Raw genomic sequence first — 24,257 nt, forward strand, 5'->3', positions numbered from 1 at the left:
ATACACTATATTACTTTTTGGAGGGCACTTAACAAGATACGCTATCAGCAAGCACAAAATTGTTTTAAAATACATATTAGACTGTTACGTCATTTTTGCGTCATATTAGGCGGGGAATGATTAAGTGCGATAGCCTTTAGACTAGACTGATTACAGTTGGCTGACTTTTATGTGATTCAAATCCCCAAGCAGACATCGTGGAAGCTCTGTGCGAATTTGTGGCAACCCTTGGCCCAATGTGCAAAGCTTTTCTACCCCCAGCTTCAGTGATAAGAAAGCTCCGCACAGCTGATGGCCCAGACCCAAAACAAAGCAGGAAGCGAAGGCCCACGGCCTGTTGGCCGAATGCGTCGCCTTCAGTTGCCACTTGTGTGCCACGCGGCGTATACGCAACGCGCTCTTCTCCGAAAGGCAGAATCAGGCGGATATATAGTGTGATACGAGGCTATATAAGCGGCGGATGCGCACCAAAAGCCAACAGATGGTCGCTGACTGTGCACGCGTGTGGTTATCGGAGATCAGTAAACAGCCAAACTAAACACCTAAACTTATTGTAATAAAAACGAGTGGAAAACTCTAAGTAATCAAAATGCGGCTGAATATTTATTCAGAATTTTGAGGCAGCCAAAAACTCTTTGAATCTACATGGAATCCAAAATTCCGAGAGGTATGCCCTCGACGCAGTGTTTTGTGTTTGTTTTCCCAGCAATGTGCCGTCATTAAAAAGCTGAAGGCGTGAAGATTTCGCACGGAACCTCGACATTTACGGCTTTTTGTACCCTGCTCCGAAAGTGGGCCGCGGAAATTCGCTAATTGCCTGCCGGACGCTCCGCCGCTGTCGGTCGGAATTTATTATGATTATTTTTCCGAAAGCGCTCCAATGAATCTGAACTGCAAGTTGTGAATTAATCGAAAGAAAATATTATTCCAGCGCGAGTCTCCCGGGAGAACAAATCTTCCCAGTCTGTAATGCCAAGTGACGTGAGTGGGCAAAGAGCAGAAATCGTTATTTAACGAAACTACAGGGCAGTTGATGGACTCAGGAAACTGGGGGAGAAGGTTTTGGCTTTGGTTGAGTTCCATTCGATGGAAAACTAATGAATGTGCATCGCGCGTAATGAGATGTAAACGAGTGCTGCAGTCCAACGCAAAATACAACCGAAAAGCAATTTACTTAATGGCATTATTAATGGACTCTGAATAATGAAGCAGATTTCCAGGCGTATATATCCTCGCCATATTTCGTGAATTAAAGAAAAAATACTGACAAGAATATGGGCGCAATTATTAATATAATGACATGAGGAATTAACCATCTGAGGCCAAATAAATCGTGGAACGCAAATATATATGAGAATTAATTCAGACAGAGCTTTGGTTGAATAAATTTATTGCTTACCGACTTGGAACTTTTTTAAGGAGTTGTGACTTTAAACATTTATTTTGTCTTAAAGCTGTTAAGTAAAGACTAAGAAAATAAGAAACGATTATTGTGATTGCTTATTTTTAAGATCTTTTATTTTAAACTGTTAAAAAATGTGCATTACTTTAGAAAACGTCTTCTTAAGATTTGCACTAAGTCGGTCGATTTTAGCTTTTTCATAAATCTATTAAATCCATTAAATTTTCTCTTATGATTATGAAATAATAATCATTATTCGAAAGGTTTTTTTTTAACTCCTAACCACCAATTTCGGTGTTATAAATATGACATTGATTTCCAAACTTTGTATACTAAAAACCTCAGAGGTTTATTTAGTGTAAAACAATGTGAAAATGAAGCAGTCTTTCAAAATGTCAAGGGATTTAATCCCTTAATCAGCTTAATCTGAAAATGAAGCAGTACTTGATTAAAGTTACTGTCGAGTCAATTTAAGCTCCGAAGTGCCATAAGGGTTTGACGCTCAACTGAGCATGTCTTAACCGGAGAAGAAACATCCTTCGAAGTGAGCCAGAAAATGTTCCAAAAGTTATGAATAGCGATGCATGAAAAACTGGAACACCCAAAGGCACTTAAAAAGTGCAACTATCTTGTGAAAACTTTTTGGCTTCAGGCGCGTGTGTTTGCTGCACTAGGGATTAAGACGTGTCCCAACTTCGGTATATTTCGGGAATTTTAGAGCATTTTAATTAAGTTGATTATGCTGACAGGCAGCTTGGCTGCGGAGATTAAGAGCTAGATGTATCCAGACCCATCAACCAAGACATCCATTAGCTGAAATGTTTTCATTTCTTATAATTTCAAGACGGAAAAGACAACAGTGAAGTCCCATGAGTGCATTTCAAATTGGAAACTAAATGAGCATCTGCTGCCGTAGCAGCCAGAAAAACGAAAAAAAAACGGAGAGTCACTCGTGTCACTTGCAGACGGAAAAACAACAAACGACGGCCAGGAAGAACAATACAACACTACGTAATATACAGCATATATATCCCCAAGGCGGAGGAGATTGCAGAACGATGGTGAGTGTAATTGCAATATAAATACTTAAAGCCAGCTCAAGAAGCCATTTCGGAGTAGATGTCAAACGGAACGAAATTACTGTGTTCCTAAAATGAAAAAGTTTGTTCGAGTTGCTTTGGGGGGAATCTGGCTGGAACCGAGTTGGCCATATGGCTGGTTGAGTCCCCATTTCTTTGACATTTACAGGATACACCGCCAGATTGATGCCAATTTGCTGGAGTGGGAACCTTACAAATTTCACAATAATGCCCCTCTTCTTCTTGTGGGCAATTTAAAAACTCGAAGAAGGCTTAAAAGTCGAGCAAAAGCATATCAATTTACGCAATAATTGCTGTCCTGGGTTACACAATCGCATAGCATTTCGTGGGCCTGATTTTATGCACATACTATGTGCATGAGTGTTATGGGTTCCTATTTTTATCTCAAGGAGAACCCAGCACTCTGCGGCTTTTCTTTGACACTTAAGAAGTGTTAAACGGCACTAGGAGCGTGATTAAATTGCAAAGAACTCATTCAAATGGGTGAGAATTTGTGTTTAGCCCTTAAGCAGCTTAGCTTAGATGATTAATTGCCAAGAAACCCAGTTTCGCACTCGGCCAGATGTCTCCGCTTAAGCACAGCACATCACTTTCGAGTAGAACAATTTGGACTTGACCATCCGAACAGATGAGGCCAATTCAAGCTGGTTCTTACCTCTTTTATGTTCAAACTAAATCGACTTCAATTAATAAGGAAAATGTCCCGGGGCAGACAATATACAACTGATAAATTTATCAGCCAGGAAAGGAGCCAGGAAAGGAGCCAGGAAATATTTGGGGCAAACAAATCGCACAAGAGGCAATAAAATCCATCTTGTTGTGGGCGAAACAAGAGACCCGTCGCAAATAAATCACAAAAATAGCTGAGTCAAAACGCCAGCAGGCTGGAATCCGTTCGAGTTTCCCGAAAACTGGCTGGCATTTAAAATCATTGTCACGCTCCACTTATCCAGTGAGGCGAAAAGGCTGGAGGCACTTGTATCCCAAGAATTATACCAAATTTGTGACAACTGCCGATAACTTGAGGCTTCTTTACATAATTCTCCCGACACCAACTCCCATTTCTTCGTCCCAAACCGAAACGGGAAAGCATCTGCGCAGTGGTTTTCCCTTGCCTTGGGAAAAAGGAGGAAAAAGACATGAAAATTCAATTTCCACCTTGCAAGCCAATTCATCGAACTCGTGCTTGGACTGTGATTGGAACTTCTGCGACAAATTGGTGATCAACTTCGGGCGTTGTTTCATTGCTCCTTTCCTTTTTGGGGAGAAAACTTTTTATTAGGTCTCCGCCTGGGCGGAAGGGGAATCCCCAACTGATACACACAAACCATTTTACAGACTGACCAGTTTGCGGTTGGCAGAGTTTTCCATTTAGGGCTCCGATGTTTGAGTTGGTAGTGCAAATATTAGTCAATTAAGTGCCGGCTAACTTGAAATTAAATTTCCATGGCAACTTTGTCTTCAACTCCGCCTCTCCGGCCATCCGATGGATGGCAGGGTAATCTTCCGATTGGAGAGATTTATTATCGCTTCATTTATCGCAGCTGTCAGAGGTAATGCATACCTTTGGGCGCCCCACAAGTCTGTTTCGCCCACCTTCGGCCGGAGCCATCGGCTTTTATCGATACTGACAAGTGCGCATCCATTCGGCGCATAAAATTACACAATTATTTTTAGCAAATGTCGTCATTTATAACCTGCCTATATCTGTATCTGTTTCTGTATCTGTACCTCTGTCTGACGGCTGTCCCTCGACACCAGGATATCTTGTTCTGGTGGCAAATGCCAGCCATCAAGCGCACATTTCCCAGAGAACGGCACTTTTGACTTTTTCCAATTAAATGCATGTCTCGCCATAATGTTGTGCATAAATTATGGCGCCGGGTAATGCATGAATATTTACGAGCTGAACAAAAACAAGCCACTAACTCGACCCTGGCAACGAAGTATTTTCAACAGAGATATTCCATAAATTGACACCGAATGGGAAGGCATTTTTCAAAAAAAAAAAAGACCGAACGAAACTTTAAAACAAAGCGAACGATTTTTCCTTGTGAAAGTTATCCTGTAGCAGATAATTTGCAAGTCAAGTCCCACGAGTCGAGGCCATTGTCAGTGTTCAGAAGAGCATTAAAAGGCGAATACCAAGGGCGTTTCAAGTTTTTATCAAGCTCTGACATCTCAACTCAATTATTAAAATGGCACACTGAAAAACGGACTTACCATCAAGATAAGGTTTTTTACTAGAACTGCAGTATGATTATACAGTCTTGTACGGCAGACCTCAAAATGCATTCATGAAATTATTGGTCTGGAATAAATATTTTTTTATGCTATTAATTATATGGATTATATTTAATTGACTTTTCTTCTTTTGGTACTTTTAATCAATAAACTTCATGTAATTATTTTTGTTTTAAAACTTACGCGTTGAGTCTTTACAAGATTTAAGGTGAGCACAAATGAAAAATATAAATTAAGATGAAATAAAGAAAATGTTAAATAATAATTCGAATATCATAAGAATATTTTTTTTAAAACAATTTATTTTGGGCATAAAAGTATAGTATATAGCCGGAAATTATTAAATGACAAACACATTTGGGTTTTTCTAGAAATCATTTAGCTTAATCATGTTAGTTCTTGAAGAAAAAGTAGATACTAAGAAGACATGATGGGGACGAGCAGGGTCTCGGATAAATGAAAGGCGTCAAATATTTTTCTTAATAAAGAAAAGGGCAAATGAGCTAGAATAAAAATAATAATAATATATATACAACAATATTCTGAACTTAAATTAAAAATAAATGACAATCCTTTTAACATGAAAGGTAGAAAGTCAATTTAAGCAATTTTGAGTAGAACTATCAATAATTTCTCCCAGTGTCTGACTACGACTGAGGCGTCAGAACCTTCATTCATGTCTAAGGCTCATAGAATCATTTGGTACTGGGCCACCTACTGGCACCGAACCAAACTTTTTATACGATTATTGGCCCGTATTTCAGGCCAGTAAACCATAAACCAGTAGAATTTGCCTTTCGCAGCTGACTAAAATGTGTGGCGTGTGCTGCAAGCCAATCTCATAAATCATACGTGATGTGGCGCGCAAAGTTTCCTTCATATTCCTCCTCCGGCCCCCTGACAATTGAATATTTTCGCAGCAGATTTGAGGAATAATGAGACAGTGCTTGTCCTCTCTGTTTGCCAGATAATCAGCATGAACCAGACGGAGCCGGGACCTCTGGCGGCTGGGGAACATCTGAGTGGATATGCCAGCAGCAGCAACAGTGTGCGGTATCTGGACGACCGGCATCCTCTGGACTACCTGGACTTGGGCATGGTGCACGCCCTCAACACAACGGCCATAAATACCTCGGAGATGAATGAGACTGGGAGCAGGCCGCTGGATCCGGTGCTCATCGACAGGTTCCTGAGCAACAGGGCGGTGGATAGCCCATGGTACCACATGCTCATCAGCATGTACGGCGTGTTAATTGTGTTCGGCGCCCTGGGGAACACCCTTGTGGTCATAGCCGTGGTCCGGAAGCCCATCATGCGCACTGCCCGCAATCTCTTCATACTGAACCTGGCCATATCGGGTGAGTTACCCTCTCTAAGCCTCTCAGCCGGAGGACAGACGTTTCTCATCTGAGTGGTATTTCAGATTTACTTCTATGCCTGGTCACCATGCCCCTGACCTTGATGGAGATCCTGTCAAAGTACTGGCCCTACGGCTCTTGCTCCATCCTTTGCAAAACGATTGCCATGCTGCAGGCACTTTGCATTTTCGTGTCGACAATATCCATAACGGCCATCGCCTTCGACAGATATCAGGTTAGTCCTTGTTCAAACCATTTATAATGCCAACATTAGTATGCAAATGGGACCAATCGAGTGAGGAAAGTCATGTCCTGGTATTAATGAGGTGAATGGCTTCAATTTGTAACCATTAAATTGGACGTTGAGCGAAAATCGATGGGCTCTGAGTAAATATTTGGCGATTACACGAATGCTTAACCCACGACCATAGTTATTAATATAAATGGTGCCGAAACAAGAACTATTAAAAGGGATGATGTATAGAGGTCAGAAGGATTATTAGCTATTCATTATAGGAGTACACATAATTAAATAATAGGGCTGCTCCCAGAATAAATATTATTATAAGAAGGCTGATAGTAGATTATATCATTCAAAGGGAATGAGTGAACGTTCAGACGTTTTAATTAGTTAGTTAAAAGAATGTAAATAATAAATATTACAAAACACATCTTAAAATCCCAGGCAAGGTTGGGCAACTATGATAACTGGGCTAACCTAGCTGCTGGATGTTAGAGCCATATTCCCCGAGTTATCCTTGAATCACCCTTAACTTTTATTCCAGGTAATCGTCTACCCCACGAGAGACAGTCTTCAGTTCGTGGGCGCAGTGACGATCCTGGCGGGGATCTGGGCACTGTCCCTCCTGCTGGCCTCGCCGCTGTTCGTCTACAAGGAGCTAATCAACACCGACACGCCGGCGCTCCTTCAGCAGATCGGGCTGCAAGACACTATACCGTACTGCATTGAAGATTGGCCTAGTCGCAACGGGCGCTTCTACTATTCGATCTTCTCGCTTTGCGTTCAGTACTTAGTGCCGATCCTAATCGTCTCGGTGGCCTATTTCGGGATCTACAACAAGCTGAAGAGCCGCATCACCGTGGTAGCCGTGCAGGCAGCCTCCGCCCAGAGGAAGGTGGAGCGCGGACGGCGGATGAAGCGGACCAACTGCCTGCTGATCAGCATAGCCATCATCTTCGGAGTTTCCTGGCTGCCGCTGAACTTCTTCAATCTATATGCGGACATGGAACGCTCGCCGGTCACTCAGAGTATGCTGGTGCGCTACGCCATCTGCCACATGATCGGCATGAGCTCCGCCTGCTCCAACCCACTGCTCTACGGCTGGCTCAACGACAACTTCCGTAAAGAATTTCAAGAACTGCTCTGCCGTTGCTCAGACACTAATGTTGCTCTTAACGGTCATACGACAGGCTGCAACGTCCAGGCGGCGGCGCGAAGGCGTCGCAAGTTAGGCGCCGATCTCTCCAAGGGCGAACTGAAGCTGCTGGGGCCGGGCGGGGCCCAGAGTGGTACCGTCGGCGGTGATGGCGGTCTGGCTGCCACCGACTTTATGACCGGCCACCAGGAGGGCGGACTACGCAGCGCCATTACCGAGTCGGTAGCCCTCACAGACCACAATCCCGTGCCCTCGGAGGTCACCAAATTAATGCCGCGGTAAAGCACAGGGTAGCCCTTAAGGTCCTCAAGGTCCGGTCTGCATGCCCTTGCATCTGACCACCCCCAGTCTGCCCACCTTCGCAGAACACACGCGTGCATGACATATTGTACGCCCTTGGGCTGATTGGATTTGCATGCTCCAAGCGTCGCTGCTGCTCCCTTTACGTTTCACTTGTTCCAACTGCAACTGCCATTTCCAGAGCACACTGAGCGAAAACTAGTAATCTTAGGTTGAGGAAATCTGCTTAAGAGCGTTTTACTTCAGGTCTTAAATAAGGGCATCATATTTTTTTAAGTTTAAAGCTATGATGATGGGTAAAAAACCAGTTATCAAGTTACCACAACAGTATTTTTTAGTATTTAGTATTTTTAATACTAATTCTTATCGATAGTAAATTCAGTATTTGATTTTGTTTTTATTTATTATACATAAGTTCCTTGAGTTACAATATTTAGAGCCATTAATACCAGGATTAATTTTTGGAGTTATTAAATCTATAACTAAAATATGTGTTTTTAAATAATCATTCCAAAATAAGTTTGTAATCTAACATATAACCAGTTATACCTCTCACTAAAAATTATATTATTTTCTCGTTAATATATACATGTAAAATTAATTATTATTTTTAACAAACTTAATGCCATTTAACATAATAGTTTTATATAAATATATTTTGTATTTTGGTTTACCTTATTATTAGAAAATTAATTAAAATTTATTATTTACTAACTAAGCCATTTTTCTACCAACATTTACAAATTAAACTTACAACTTTACTTAATTTCAAGTTTTTAATACAATCTTGATAACCCTTTGACTATTGAAATACTGGTATCCTTTTTCGTATTTTACAAATTCGCTCTTTTCTGACTCGAACACGATTGTTTCTCGGTTGAATATGATTTTCGCTTTTTTCTCAGTGTATGCATGCGCTCCACTATTCTTTTTATCGTTGCCTTGACGAGCTGTAACTCTTGTCGTTGCCATGTTGTGACATTATTTGCTTTGAGCAGCCATCGATTATGACCCAGCTTTTTGTGACACATTTTCAGTTTGGAACAGTACTAAATTGGCAATCAATCCTGGAGCAGCGGGCGGCTGGAGCGGCGTTCGAGTGATGCGACTTCCAATTCGCTCTTAGAGTTACAGAAAAAACACATATTGTCCAGTGATCCAAAGCCAAGCTGAGTTACACTTAAGTTAAGACACACACACACACGAGTATCAATCTAGAAGCCTGTAATCTATTCCTAAACGAGCATCTCATCGCATCCATCATCCGAGTCGGACTAAGTCTAAGGTTTGATCACTTTCGTATCCGGAAAGTAATTGATTGAGCCCCCAATTGGATTTCGGGTATTTGATAAGTCGAATACGCCTAAGACCTCAAATAAGTTATCTTCAAACAGTTCCTAGCAAATACTTTCGTTTTCTCATAGCTATTTCTTGTTATCATCTAAGCTTAGATTTAGCCATTATTGATGTTCTGTTTGCTATTATCTAATGTTAGGGTAACTTAAATGTTCACGAATAGAAAGTGAATTTAATTTATAGTCCATAGTTGTAAAGTAAACTTTAAAATAAATGTCAGCAACTTTAAAACATCCTCAGAAAAACTGTTTCAATGCCTGTCAGTGGCAAACACAGCAAAATATTTTAATAAATGTTGTTTACAAGTCCTGCATATTGGAGATGTTTCACTGGATAGAGTTTGTTATAAGGTATCGCTGGAAGTGCCAATTGGAGATGCCTCTTAACTTACAAAGAGTGTGGGAAGTTCATTTTCTAGAAAATTCTCCTTTTTTTCTCTTTAAAACAATTAAAAACACTGGAAGGCTAGAGTGTTTCCTCTAATAAGTGCAGTGATCTTTTAAGGCTATCATAATATTATGCAGTAAAATACTGGTAAGTAAGTTAAAGTACAGTCGGATCACCTTAAAGGAACAATATTAAGCTGCAAAGTAATTGTGAGAAAGTTAAAGTTGCCTTTACAAAATTTTCAGCAAAACAGAATATTCCTTAAGTGTGAGCTGAAAAAAGGGACACTGTGCTTTCCAGCTTAACAACCACAACCATAAACAGCAGCTGACCCGCCCAACACTTAACCTTTGACACTTTTGTGGGTTCGAGACACTCAAGCAGCAGCGGCATAAAAACCTACGACCCATAAAAATAGCCCATAAGCATACGAACTGGTTGTCAATGTCATGAGGAAGTTTTGAGAACCAGAACCTCAATAGATATAGTATACATAATTTAAGTAGAAATAATAAAATTCTACTTTTAAAAATGTTTGAAGGAAGAAACAAAACAAAACCGTTGAAATTTAATTGAGCACCCCAATTAGGGTGGCCAGTGGTTAGCTACTAATAATAAACTCATTAGGCCGCATATTTCGTAAGGTAGGCTGAATTAGTGTATGATTACATTTCAATTAAGGCCTACACAGAGTGTCGTGGGCGAAAGGTCAGTCACCAACTCCTCTAATTCGCAGCTCGGTTTACAGTTCACAGTTCGTTGACGTGTGACTCAAACGTGACCGGTGGCGAGTGAATTATGAATGGCACGGAAAAGTGAAATGTTCCCACCAGGCAGCGTTAAAAATGAAACAGAAATAAAATAAACTAATTAAAAATTTCTTTGGGAATGCGTGATGCGATGGGAGAGGAGCGGCTCACCTGCTTCTGGCTGCTGTAAAACTGTCAACGGTCAGTTGACCGTTTGTTTTGACGGCTGAACACGGCCCCATGGGGCTCATGCACTTGCGGCTTGTGAAAGTGTTTATTTTACTTTTTGTCACACTCAGTCGGCTCCGCACCTTCCCATTCCCCTGGGCCAACGCCGCGATCCGATGATTACGGAAACCCATCTCACTTTCTTCTCATGCAGATTGCGCAATGCTAACAAAACCATTCTGGGTGCGAGTGTATTCCCATTTCACAAATCGATGCGATGGATTTGCTCGGAACCGGCGTGAGCTGCCAATTAGCATATTTATGAGTAAAAGTGAAATTAATGATTGGAATAAAATTCAAAGCAAAGGTTCGCAAATATTTGCGGCGAGTCCAAGACCCTCTTCGCATACCAATTTCCAAAATTCAGATTCAGACTGAAATGTAATACTATATGTGTTCGATGGGTTCAAGGCACTTAAATCTTTGCATCTCGCTGCTGTTGGACACATGTCAGTGTGTCAGTGGGAAATGATGGAGGATGTCGGAGGCTTTCTTTGACATCTTTGGCGGCTCTTTAATAGGTGCTAAATGAATCCGCTGCGAGCACTTTCACATGGGGATGGCCGAAATGGGAGTTCGCCAATTGTTCGGCCTTTGTCTGGGCAAGAAGTTGGCCCCGATTTGCGTTGGGCTTTTAGAAAACATTGCTCGGACCATTGTTACATTGAGAGTGGTTATTGATTTTGCGGTCTCATAAACTGGCTTTCATTTCGTTTTGGCTTTTGAGCTTCTCAGTGGTTCAGTGGTTCGGGGCTCTAGTCGTACGATGGTCGAGGGTGTGGGGTGTTTCCGCTCGTTAGCCACAAGTCAATGGCAAAGTTTGTCACCAGAAATTAATAACAATGTGACGCTCAGTTGGCCAATTCTAAACGACGACTTTCTCATGCGTAAACCGGCCAACGAAACCCGTTTACAGATCAAACGATGTACACTTATAAATAAGTGAAAATCTGCTTACACTTTACGCTGCTAAACTAGTCCAGTTTAAATATTTATAGAAATCGAAAATGCTCTGCAGATGTGCACAAATGCATTTTCCCATTGTACTGTGCTCGGAATCCCTAATCCTCTAATCCCCTCGACGACAACATGTGCATTTTACACAGAGAGAGTATGTTTCCAGGAAACATATGTATTTTATTGGGTCTACAAAAAGGCTTTCTCATACTGAAACGAGAAAGGATTGTCCTGGGGGCTTATTTAGTTTCAAAATCAGCAAAGCATGATTGGTTTGAGCCCAGAAACCCACAAATCCATTACACTTTGGCTACCAATAAAGAAAACTAAAAAGTTTGCAACTAAAACTCTGGCAAACAAAATCTTGAAAAGTGTAGCTCTGATTTGTCTGCCAAGTTTTATCCCCATAAATTGGCTTTAAATTTGAAGCAAATTTTGTATCAGTATTAATTTTAAAAATTTATAACATTTTTAGTTTATTTATTTACTTATCTTAGGCTAACAATTAGGTAAAACTAAAGCTAACAAAACGGATAGGAGCAATAGCATGTCGACTAAAATTAAAAAATGGCATGTACATGATTAACTTAAGAGTATATACAAGATATTACTTTGGTTTGCTATTTACATTTTATTTACAGAAAAAAGTGATTTAATTAACTTTGGGAGGTGATATGGGAACTGTCCAGGAACTTGAGGATGTTTAGGAAGTTTGTATCTGTGGGGCTCGCTATGACGCTGATTGGATCAGGGTTTTGTCGGAGAGGAAGGGGCAAGAACAAATAATGAGATGAATATCAATCTGGGAGATCTTGCATAATGAGCACACGTTGTTACTTGTTCTGTTCAGGTAGTGGGAGTTTGTTAGGAATGAGTGTCCTAGTCTGAGTTATTTATCAAACTGTTTAATTTAGAAGTAAACTATTGGATTTTCCTTAAAATAATGAGGGAAACTTCTTTGACAACGTTTTTGATGATTAAAATTGTTTTTAGCTCCTAAATATTAGCCATGAAAGAGCAATACTTAAATAATTGCTTTTCAATATCCCTAAACCTCTCTACTACTGTTATTAAATTCCGAAATCCACACTTTGACAGCAATTTGCAATATTAATTATTTTTAATCGGGTGAAAATTGCGTGGGGAAGCTCAGTATTTCAAAAGTTTAACCGCTTCTGGCGGGGAAAAACACAAAAAGAAACAAATTGTAACAAATTAAATAAAGTTTGCAGTAACTCTTGGCCAAGTTTTTTCCACAGAGGTCCCACAGCTTCCCTCTTGGTGCAAACAAAATCGAAAGTTTGACTAAACCAGCGACTGACTGACTAAGTGACCGCTTTCCGTTAGCATTTGGTGACGCTCAGTTTGCGCCATGACTTGACATATTTCCAGCGCTTCATATTATTCATACATATCCACATGCAAAATTGACATGCAATTTCACGGCGACAGGGTTTTGTGAGCTGTCCAGAGAATAGCCATTTTCATTAGCGACTAATTTCCCGTGTGCAGGAGAAAATGGACGGCCCACGGATGCAGCTATACACTGGGAACATTTATTTAATATTTTGTCGTTTGAATTGGTAGACGTTATAGATTGTAATCTCCTATACCTATATACCTACTTGTATATAATCTATAAAAATTAACAGTTTGGTAAATTTTAAAGTGAAGATTTATGGTACTATCAACTTAATGATTTTTGAGATAGATCCACGCAATATGGTAAGTTTCACTTTAAACGGTCAGTAGAAAATTAACGAAATACCTGTTTTTCTAAGTAAAATTATTTAAAGTTATTATATAAGCTAGCTTTTAAGGATTATCTTTCATCGAAAGATTCCCATTTTTCCCTGTGTACTGCTCGGCTTTGACAATCGTCTTTGCCGCCAGCTGTTGCCTTCAACTCTTGGCCCGGCTTAAAGTCTTGCCAAGCGGCGCTCTTAAGCCGCTCTTCGCCACGTAAAATACTCAATCCGCTCACGTAGCACTACGTAAGTCTCGAAACTGGTTGATGGCACCCGCCGTTTGGCTTTCGCCCGGCAGTCCAAATCTTCGCGAGCTCAAAGGCAGACGCAAGCGCGCGAGAAATCCGAGAAAAACTGGTACGCGATCCCAGTAACGCATTGATTATAATAACTGCCAAAATACAGCATATCAGTGGCGTGTGCTGCACTAGTTAGCAGTTTTAGCCATTGTTTGTACTGGCTTTGAGTGCAGAGTGTCCAGTGGATTAAAGTGAAGTTAAGGTGAAACGAGGTTTGGCAATTGCATTGACAAAGGAAGTGAGCAAAGTGAGTGAACGGGTTTCGGCCAGTATTTTCACCAGGCCAAATCGGAGAGCCGACGCAAAGCGGTGAAGTGAATGCAATTCCGATTTCGAAACACACAGAAACGAAAGTCTGTCGAAGAAAGTTCTTCTCTCCACCGTCGAATGCAAAAATCCAATTTCGAAACAATTGAGTAAACCAGCAACTCCTGGAGGAAATACGCGGCCAGAGTGCGAGAAGGTAAATTGAGTTGTAATTGATGACCGCATGTGAGTTGCACCATTAATCACCTCGGAGATCCTCCGTGCAATCTTTATTCACGAGTCTCGATTCGGACAATTAATAAATTATAGCCAGGGCTAGGGAGAAGGTTGTTGCCACCGACAAGACAGAAAAGAAACCGATTGTTAACATTTCCCTGTCGACACTGTTGCGGCTGTTTCAAGCCATTCATTTCACTGTCCAACCGCATTTGTATCTCCGAATCTAAGAGTCTCACACTGTGTGGCCGCTAACTTAATAGAAAAGCTCCACAATCTCCGTAATTAATTGTTGAGAGACGTTACGTAAGACGAGCAGATGGCCTACCCCAACTGGCCAAAAGGGAATCATCTGCTCAACTCGGCCGGCAATCGAAGCGTCGCCAAATGTTTAACGATACTTTCTTTTTTCGGCTCACAGCGCGTAAAAATGCGTCGAAGAAAGCCCTCGTCTCAGTCGATCAACTGCAAAATTATGAAAATGATACGAGCGGAGGAGTGAGTCACACAGCGAAAAATTATAGGGTTTTGCTTGATATGTATGGATCAAGATGGTATTGTGAAAATATCTCTCTTTTATATGCTAACAAATGGCATAGACTTTGTATCTGCCATTTCATCTTTATTTTTGTTTACTTCTCTGTAAAACAATTTCTATTAGGCACACACCTTTTAATTTCACAGAAGAAAAGACAAGAACAGAAAATACCTTTTGGAGTTATCATTCATCAAAACAAACCAACAAAATATACATAGAATAATCATAGAGCCATAAAAAAGTGTTCAAACTTTTCCCTGTGCAGCTATCATTGCCTTTAATCGGACTGCAGAGCACATATTAATTTCCAGTGAGCCGTGGAATTGTGGTTAGTGGTGCAGTGGTTCAGCTTAGTGAAATGCATGTGGGCTGGATTCAGGGGCAGAGAGGAAGCCCCAGTGGCAGTGGCACATCCTAGTGAGTCACGAGTGTTTTCCCAGTGGCGAGCCATCCGCCCGACTCGCACTTTCATTTTGCCAGCTTTTAAACATCGCTCAGTGGAGAAGCAACTTTCTTGTCGAGAGCACTCATATCATCCGACAGCTGCAGATGCAGACCGCATTCACACTTATTTTCCATATGGAAGTGCTCTCGCTCCACATCCTCGCAAGATGGGCATGTCAAAATGGTTTCACGGGCACTTGAATTCGGCTCGAATTGGCGCTGAATTAAATGTCATTTGAGTAAGTTTACAGAAAGCAGCGATTGCATCACTCGCGGACTGCGAGTGAATTTAATTTGGGCTTACAGCACTGACTTAATGACATAAATGGCAGTCGACTTTCTAAAGCCCAGCGGAACAGCAGTCGAATGCCATTCAAATAGCAGTCAAATAGAAACACCACCTAGGTGCTGGGCACGCATGTAAATCAGTGGATGCGAGTGGGAAACGCCCCATAAAACAATCAGCGCCTAATGGCCTGCTAACATCGCGCCCAAATTGGCGGCTAATTGGCGAAAACCAAGATTGCATTGTGGGGTGGCCGGGTTGCCAGGTGGTTTCAGCTGAAACCGAAAGTCCTCCCCGGAATCGATTTGAGCCATTCCGAAAAGGTCTGAGCCAAGTTCCTCACGTAGCAACCATTATTCCGCTTTCGAGTAAGACCAGTTAAGCCGAGAAAACAGCCAGTTGAAGCCATTCAAGATTTGTCAGACAATTTTTATCGTATGTGACTTAATGTTCAGCTCAAAGCTGCCAAAGACTACAGAGTGACGAAGGTTTCGCACTCAATCAATTTAGTATTCAGGTTTTTATCGCTCCGGCTTTATCAAGAAGTCATTTGGAGAAAGGTTATTCTAAGACTGGGAAGCTGCCAAAAATTTGACGGATTTATAAAAGGCCTAAGAACATACATATATGCCTATGAATAACTTATTGTCATTATAAGCCTGATGACAGCTTACTTTAACCACCTTTATAAACTCCCATTAACTACTATAGTTTCGGTCTTTCATCTTTAATTTAAGCCCCTTAACTAAAGCAAAATCCAAAGATAATCATAGCTTTGCTTTGACTTATTGTACCTTGAAAATAAGAAAAGACACCTTGAAAGAAATCAAATTTTAATTGCTTTAGTTTCTTACAAATAAAAAACAATATTAAATGCCCTTGAGGGTAAGCTGTTCTTGTGGTTTTTCCTTATTTTCCTCTGATGGCCTTTAAATATCTCTCTCAAATTGACTTTCTTTGGAAAAAGAGCTCTGTAGTAAAAATGAATGGGAGACATGGAATCAAGTTTGACCTGAAATTATTAGCTACCACAGAAAGTTGACCTTCTCAACAATAATTCCCCATTTGTCCGACAGAGCCAGACTTTATCTGTGGGTGAATTCACAATGCACCTGAAATCCGACCACAACAGATGGCCAAATGGCTCTCCTTGGTTGCCGGCCAACCTGTGGTCTGGGCCAACTTGTTCTCGGCCTTTGTTGGACTTAACAGTTATGTCACACACTAACAGTTACGATGCAGTGCGTTTACGACCATGTTCGACCGTTACTGGACGCCGTTTGTCAACCAGCTCTTCTGCCAAACTGGTTGCTCATCGTCTGAGTTTTGTACTTTGTGGCTCCACGGTTTTTAAGAGTCGTTGGACGGGCGTGTCGCAAACAATGATAGCCAGCTTATTAGCCCCATGACCCTCCACTTATAGTTATAGTTAAAGCAGCCCATGGAAATATGGAGCATGTGCGGCCGAGACATCGGTTTCCATTAGATCAGAACCCAGGAAACTTTTGTGACTTAATTGGGAAACTTCGCCTCGGATGAGCGCCGCAGCACGGAGAACAGAATACAGAACGGAATAATATGGTAAAAGCAGGGAGGCAGAAATCTGATTAAACGCCGCCTCTGCGAAAAGTTTGCCTTAACTATATCAGAGCGGCATATCAGAGCATGAAGGTAGACCGAGCACAAACCATAACCAAGTCTTGCCAAAGGGAGGCGGGGCCCAAAGGGTTGATGGAAGTTCTAATTGTAATGTTAAAAAACTAATTTGCATGATGCCATTGCCATGACCCAAAAGCGTTCACTCTCTGAATAATTAATGCAGCCAAAGTGTTGGTCCTACCATCGGGGGAGTTCAAAGCTTAAATCGTCTGGCGATACTTTTTGATGAGATATTTAGACAGCCACATCGGGGAATACTCATCGCCCGACAAAAAGAGCAAACTCAGAAATGATGGCCCCTAATGGGCTGGCAATGATCTTAATGTTTCCATTAGCGCTCTGCATTAGCTTACTGTCTCCTCCAATCCCCAGATGCATCTTGATGCCCGAACAAAGCGAGTTGAGCGGTCTCGAGGCTCAAAAACAAACAAACAAAAAACCACTGCATGCCATGGGAAGTTTCCCATTTCAAGAGTTCCGACGAGAAACTATTTTCAATCAGTCAGTGGGGCTTAAAAACTGCTTCTATTGAATGCGATTCACTAAAGACGCTTAAAAGTGCAAGCTCACAAGCAAATATAAATATTTAACTGGGTCACAATATTATATATTAAAGTGTGGACTTTTTGCATTAACCGGCAGTTTAATTTTTTATGGAAATAATTTTTACAGATATTCCAATTACCTTTAACAATTAGCCCAAGTTGGCTTTATACTTTTTACGTTTCTAAGAATATTATATAAAAAGGCTTACATTTTGTATGTTGTTTTGATTTTTGCACACATTATTTGATAATTTGTGTGGGCGTTGTAAAATTTTATAGAACTTTTAAGGCTGATTCATTCGCTTCCTTTAAATTAAAGTAATTGTGAAAGTACTGGATTTATATGAGTCTGTCGCGAGAATATTTTCACTGTCAGTCATTGCCAGCAAGTGCACATCCTTAAATTTCAAATTTCCTCTCCTTCACTTTGGCTGACTTCAGATATCTGTTGCTGAAGGCTTTAGTGCAACGTGATAGTCAGAGTAATCAGGCATTTCCTGCACGATTTGGAGTGACATCACCCCCTGCTCATTGGTTTTCCAGTCCGGAAACATTAGCGCTGCGCGGATAATTAACTGGGAGCATTCTTACCACCTGCCAACATGTGTTTTCTCATTACTGCACAGTCGACTGCAGACGCCAGAAGGCAGACTCTGGAACTTCTAAGCTTTGATGGCAGAGCAAACAAATAAAGTCGAGAACAAGAAGTTCGCTGATTCGCTTTGTGAGGCGCAATTGTTGGGTGTAATTTGCGGCTTTACAGCCAGCAAACTCAGTTCTGTAATAGTTTTTCATGCCACTGCCACTGCCACTTCCATTTCCAGTGCTAGTGCCCATGCCCGTGCTTCTTGCCGTGGAAAATCGAAAGTGAAAATGCAACACGAAAATAACGTGATCTGGGCTGGAGTCCGAAGTCTGAGTCTGAAGGCATTTCCAACGCATTCGAAGCGCTGTGCTGGGTAAACACAAACAAAACAGTGTACATTTTCACTTTTTCCCCGTGGAGCAGAGGAGCTCTCCGGACCCCACAGCCCCAAAGTGTGGAGCGGGCGTGTACGGAATATGGCGTATGCTGGATGGCGTGTCACAAAACGAGTGCGACGAATGGCAAAGGCAAATAAAAAGTTGGCGACGTGCTTTGTGTGCTGAAGAGAGGCAGTTTTAAGAGGGGGCAGTGGGGGTGTGGCTGGTGTTGGGCACGAGCCTCTACAATTGAGATGCCCATCAAGTGGGAAACAGCAAATCATTCACATTACCAGGCCTGATTAGCGTCCAGGCCTAGAAACAAACAACATTGTTTAAATTGCACTACGAGAAATATTTTTTAGACACATTTTATGATTGTATTCAATTTAAATAGTCAAAATTACATACCTAACAATCATATAAAAATATTTCTCATTGTAATGTTTGTAACTGCACAAAATTAGCCTGAAATCGGGTAAATTATTAAATGGACCACTCGTTATAGTGAACAATTTCCTTTGGGGATAGAAAATTCGAAAAACTTTACATTTTGCAATTATTTGTAAACCAACTGTGAGCGTAATCCCATTACAACTATGAATTATATAAGCTTTGGCCTGAAAAATTTGGAAAAGGTAGGCATTTATTTGATGGGCTCAACAAACTCGAATTACCTCTGCTGATTACCTCTCGCTTTAGCAAAAAAAGATTTACAAAATTAGCTGAAATTCACGCACGAAACGAGAAAATTGTGGAAATAATTCGGGGAAAGGGTAATTATTGAATAAATTGTATTAACCCGACGAGTTAGCGAACAGAAACTAAAACAAATATTTGTCTGAAAATGTCTTAAAGGTAATAAGGCACTTAAATCGATTATATTTGCTCATTATCTTTTTACACGATAAGCTACTCGCCTTAAAAGTGAACGTTTAAAACATTTTAATACGAGTATAATAAGAAATATAGCTTATATTTTAAAGAAAGGTTGTAAGCATTTCCTGTGCTGTTACTTTTTGATAAATCTCAATGTTACATTTCTTAATTAACATTTTTATTTGCAAGAGTTTAGCCCTACATATTAAGCAAGATAGAAATATTATTATTTTTTATGTACATATTCTGGCTAGCACTGGAATTCCTGTTCGTTTATAACTATGCTAGCAAAATACTCTTAAACTAAAAGAAAACATAATTAATGATATCTAAGTCAGCCATTATAATGCACATCACGCAAATGGAAATTCAATTCATCAAAATCAATCCAAAATGGTAAATTGAAGTGCACTTCAAGACTGGAAGATACAAAATGAACCGTGGTTAAGGGTTTTATTTATCACATCTAACAAGTTATTTATGATTAACAGGAACACATTTTACAATATGTAACCTTATGATTCTGGCTCATGCCAATTGTAAGCTCATTCGTAGTACCTTTAATTAATGATTAACCTTTAAGCTTTACTCAAGGGCTAAAATATAGATTTGCGCAAATAAAAATCACAATGTTTTTCGACTGTATACGAAGTCTTCTTGTACCTGTATTCATTCAAGGACTCACGTAATGCGCTTATCAGGTTGCCATTTTTTCAGTTGCCTGTCACGTTCCAAAAAAGTTATTTATTCGTGTACCAACCGCGCTGAGTTCGCGGAAATTGGCCACAACTCTATCGCATTAAACAAGAAAATCCCCTCTGAACGGCACATTTGTTCATTACAGAAAACTGAATCGAATCGAACGGAGAACCTTGGTATGCGAGTGCAGCTGCAAGGCGAAGGATAATGAAAATGGGGAGTCAGGACATCGACGGAGCGAAATTAAAAGCAAACAGCCACAGAAAGCGACGGTGCAGTCCACTGCTCTATGGAATTATCCTGTTCTGCAAATTGGCGATGATATCAGCAGATGTTTCGGAGTCCGGAGTCCCTTACAGTCAGCCCCTCACCACGATGGCAGGTCAGCCGCGCAATGATGACACCTTCCGGCCCATCCTGCCCATCGACATCAGTCCGGAGTTTATCTCGCGCAATGTCTTCACCAAGTCGGGCCAGTACAGAGTGTTCCAGCCGGCGGAAAGTGAGAGTGATCTTCGCCTGACAGTGGCCATGAGCCGCAGGAACTTTAAGCATCAGTCGGATTCACCACAGAAAGTGGAGAAGCCTAAGGGTCCATCAGTCAACGCGATTAACGCAACCGCTGCCTCAATCGATGCGGAGTTAAAGGGCCTTGAAGATCTGCTGACGGAATATGTGGAGCAGTTCTTTAGTCAGGGAAAATACGAACCCACTCCTGGCTTGGTTTTTGCCCTTCAACAGAACCATTCACATCCACACGCGGAAGCTGGTAGGCGCAGTACACGCAGCATATTGGAGGACACCAATGTGGAGCTGAATGTTCCAAGAGCTTTTGAGAGTGCACGTCTGCTTTTCTTTAGTGGTAAGTGAAGTCATTTACTATGCCCTTGAATCAATATGCGTGAAAGTTATTAAAATTTTCATAAGGTGGCCATTAAAGTTCCCAACGTAATTTATTGCCCATTAAGCTGAAAGCTATGTTCCTTTTGCTATACCAAAAAATTGCAGAAGTTCTGTGCAAAATCCCTATTCAGTTTCTATTGATCTAAACTTCAAATCAAATTAGAGAAATTAAATTTGCATCCACCACTCTTCAACGTGAAGTTCTAAGTCAAACCAAACCAAAAATCAAAAGGCAAATCATATACGTCCCACCTAAAACCTTTCCTAAGAACTCAATCCCAAGTTTGCTAACCAGGCATCAAATTTCAAGAAGTTATTTATTTAAGTACACTTGAAAATGGACTGAAGTGGATATTTTTTGATGATTACAAATATGCATTTAAAATAAGTGATATCCATTCTTTCCCTTCTAGGATTAAAGAAGGTAATGTGGCCCATCTACATGGGTCTTCAAGTTCTAAAGAGCGTGCTTTTCGCCATGTTCCTGCCGACCATCATCAGCAGTGTAAGCCGACTGATTGGCAAGGGTAACTACTTCAGCTTAGAGGACTTGAATAAATTTAAATATTTGTTATTCATTTTGGGCCAGGCATCACATCCGGTTCAGCTGGCTCGGTGCCGTTGTTCATCCGCCCCATGGAACCGCCGCAGGAACTGGACTTCCGGGACAACAGCATGAACTTCGATGACGACAGCAAGTTTTCCTTGGCTGACGAGGGCAAAACTCCAGCTGGCTACGAGTACAATGCAGGTTGGCTAGCTCAAAAAAGGATGTTTTTCTTTTGAAGATTTTGATTATGTGTTTTGCTTACCTTTGCAGAGGCATCTCAGCAGCAGGCGCAATACGCCCAGGTCAATGGTAATTCGGTGAATCAGGCCACTCTTTCGCGTTACGGAGGTCAGCAGATGATGCAGGATACTTATCTTAGTGCCCTGCAGAGCATTGGAGCTGCTTCCTTTAAGAATTCCCAGAGTATGTCTGGATCATTCAGTGCAGGTGCTGGTGGTGGTGCTCCGGGAATGACAAAGAAGCCCACGCCGGCGGTGATGAACACGTTCCAGAGCTTTCAAAAGGTGCCCAGCTCATCGCTTTTGCTCTCCAACTATGATCCCTTCTACAGTCCACTTTTATCCCGACTGGATTCGGTCTTTGCCCAGCTTAAACTGAATCCGGAGAACGAGGCTTGCCGTGAGAAACTCATCTGTCTGATGTATGCCAACCCCGCAAAGTATGCTCCCTACAGCAACCTCGTCTCCGCCCAATTGAGCAGGTGAGTTAGCTTTCCGCCTGAAAGTATGCCATAATTAATCGCAGTTCAGTGAATACTGTAGGGTATTTATTGACTTTTGGAATACCATTTTCAAATTAGAGTGGCCTTGGAGCCATTTCTGTATTGAAAGATTAATAGAAAGGATTTCCCACGACGAGTTAAAATTACTTTTTTATACTTTCAAATCGAATTGCCCAATTGAAATCCCATGTACTTATTTGTATTTTGCTTATTTATATTTTTCAGGGAGCTGAACGAGCTGCGTAAGCCAACTTCCGACAACCCGGACATCCTGCGGTTCTTCAAGTACATGCGGGCGGCAAAGGACGGCCAGGATGGCATCGACTGCGACGAGACCTTCGCCAAGTGCAAGGAGCTGAAGGACTTCGAGAACCCGGCCATGCTGTCCACCTACAACGACATCAACAAACTGGTTCAGGCCCGCAAGCTGGCGTAGACGGAGTTGGGGGTCGCAAAGTCACGGAGGATGCTTTAGGGCGGGGTCGCGATGACAGTAAAGTTCGTGGGAGTCACGTCGAAAGTCCGTCTGACTGGATAGCTGGAAGGCTGGTTGGCCCTCTGGGGATGGGCGGTGTAATTATGCAAATCGTACTTTAGATAGGATAGCCTAGCCATATATAAAAGTTCGTTAGACGGCAGCTGTCAGCGGAGGGTGGGAATGGGGTTTGGCTGGGGCGGGGGCTGAGGTGGGGGCTTCATTAATATGCTGTAAATAGGAAACTTTGTTTCGTAGTTTAATTAGCGCGAGCACCAATTACTGGATGATGCTGTTATTTTTAGCCATTTAGAGGAATTTCTTTAAGTATTTATTTCTAGCCTACGACTTCTATGTTTAAACTTAACCCGTCTATTTTTAAATATTTATTCTGTTGTTATGTTATGTGCGATTAGTCAGCGAGCGTTGTTCAATGTCCTAAATAATCAATAAAATTATGTTGTACCACTGAACGATTGGAATTTAACTTTCAACGGGTTGCCATAAGCTTTGTCTTTAAGAACAAATGTAAGATTTTGAGCTCGATTGGAAGGAGGAACAAGGAAACAAGGAACATGGCTTCATCAGCGTATTCTGGATCTAAATTGACGACAATAAGGAACAGCTTGTCTGGCGACACCAGCTTGGAAACACCTTTTCAGATTCAATGCAAATATTTGCATTACACAGAAATCTCTGCCAGACTTTGAGAAACAAGAAACTTAATTATAAGCAAACATTCAAGGTAAGTGTATTCGTTGATTTGCATTTGCCTTTTTTAAGGAAGTTTAGAGACAGAATATTGTGTCTTGTACTAGCTGCTTATTTAGTAATCATTAAATGTAATGATTTAAAGTTATTTCTGAAATATTTTATTAACTATAAATCATTTTCTTATGTAGTTCTGTTTTGTCCTCTATTTGTATGTTTACACCTTTACTTTATAATCGAAAAGCCACAGATTTCTTTTTACTTTCGCTGACATTACATTAGCATATTCATATTCAAAAATTTCATTTTCCGCAATTTGTTTTTCGTCAATAAAATATTCGGAAGTTCAATCTTATTTAGGGAGCTCATAATATTTATTTACATAAAATTTACTTTTTGCTGGCTGATTTAACCCATTAAACAGTTTTTCTTGCATTATTTGCCTAAGAAGAAAATACGCTTAAGCTATATTTTGATCCAATTTTGGTAATACTTCTGGTAAGAAGTTAATTTTAAGATAGAGTTACTCAATAATGAATTAAAAATAGAAGTTATTTCAAAGCAGTAAGTTATTAATATATTTTCGTAAGATTGACTGATTTTAAATTTATCTGTTTGGGCACAAAGTAGGCCCTCAGCTGACTTAGCTTTTCGCCCATTTATTAAAATTTCAACAAATATTACTTTTCTTTCTTTCTTTTACTTTCACATTATGAATTTAACTATAAAATGCTCCTCTTTGGCAGTTCAACCAGGGAAAAATCAGCAGTTTTAGTGAATAAACTTTTTAAAGAGTAATTACAATGAAATTCTAGGAAGCGATTTTAAAGTCTTTTTCTGGGAACTTATACGAGT

At 40.8% G+C, this 24,257-nt stretch overlaps 2 protein-coding genes across 4 annotated transcripts; both read left to right on the forward strand.

The window, feature by feature from the left end:
• The first annotated feature begins 386 nt into the window (after positions 1 to 386).
• On the forward strand, positions 387 to 9,470 carry LOC108115401 (neuropeptide F receptor). 2 transcript variants are annotated; one of them, XM_017226839.2, is made up of 6 exons: positions 387 to 667; positions 2,247 to 2,463; positions 5,714 to 6,104; positions 6,170 to 6,339; positions 6,890 to 7,779; positions 8,839 to 9,470. In XM_017226839.2, exons 2-6 carry the CDS (start codon positions 2,299 to 2,301, stop codon positions 8,852 to 8,854), a joined length of 1,632 nt encoding a protein of 543 aa, XP_017082328.2. In that variant the 5' UTR covers positions 387 to 667; positions 2,247 to 2,298; the 3' UTR covers positions 8,855 to 9,470. The 2 variants fall into 2 exon arrangements, with proteins under 2 accessions (XP_017082328.2, XP_017082329.2); XM_017226840.2 differs by having other exon boundaries at positions 387 to 580.
• Positions 2,444 to 23,164, forward strand: LOC108115407. 2 transcript variants are annotated; one of them, XM_041817771.1, is made up of 6 exons: positions 2,444 to 2,463; positions 20,167 to 20,883; positions 21,338 to 21,451; positions 21,514 to 21,675; positions 21,745 to 22,195; positions 22,442 to 23,164. In XM_041817771.1, exons 2-6 carry the CDS (start codon positions 20,229 to 20,231, stop codon positions 22,650 to 22,652), a joined length of 1,593 nt encoding a protein of 530 aa, XP_041673705.1. In that variant the 5' UTR covers positions 2,444 to 2,463; positions 20,167 to 20,228; the 3' UTR covers positions 22,653 to 23,164. The 2 variants fall into 2 exon arrangements, with proteins under 2 accessions (XP_041673705.1, XP_017082334.1); XM_017226845.2 differs by lacking the exon at positions 2,444 to 2,463 and adding an exon at positions 13,542 to 13,988.
• Positions 23,165 to 24,257: the final 1,093 nt, after the last annotated feature.

This window comes from Drosophila eugracilis, unplaced genomic scaffold (genome assembly GCF_018153835.1).
Source record: "Drosophila eugracilis isolate 14026-0451.02 unplaced genomic scaffold, ASM1815383v1 contig_1897, whole genome shotgun sequence".
NCBI lineage: Eukaryota > Metazoa > Arthropoda > Insecta > Diptera > Drosophilidae > Drosophila > Drosophila eugracilis.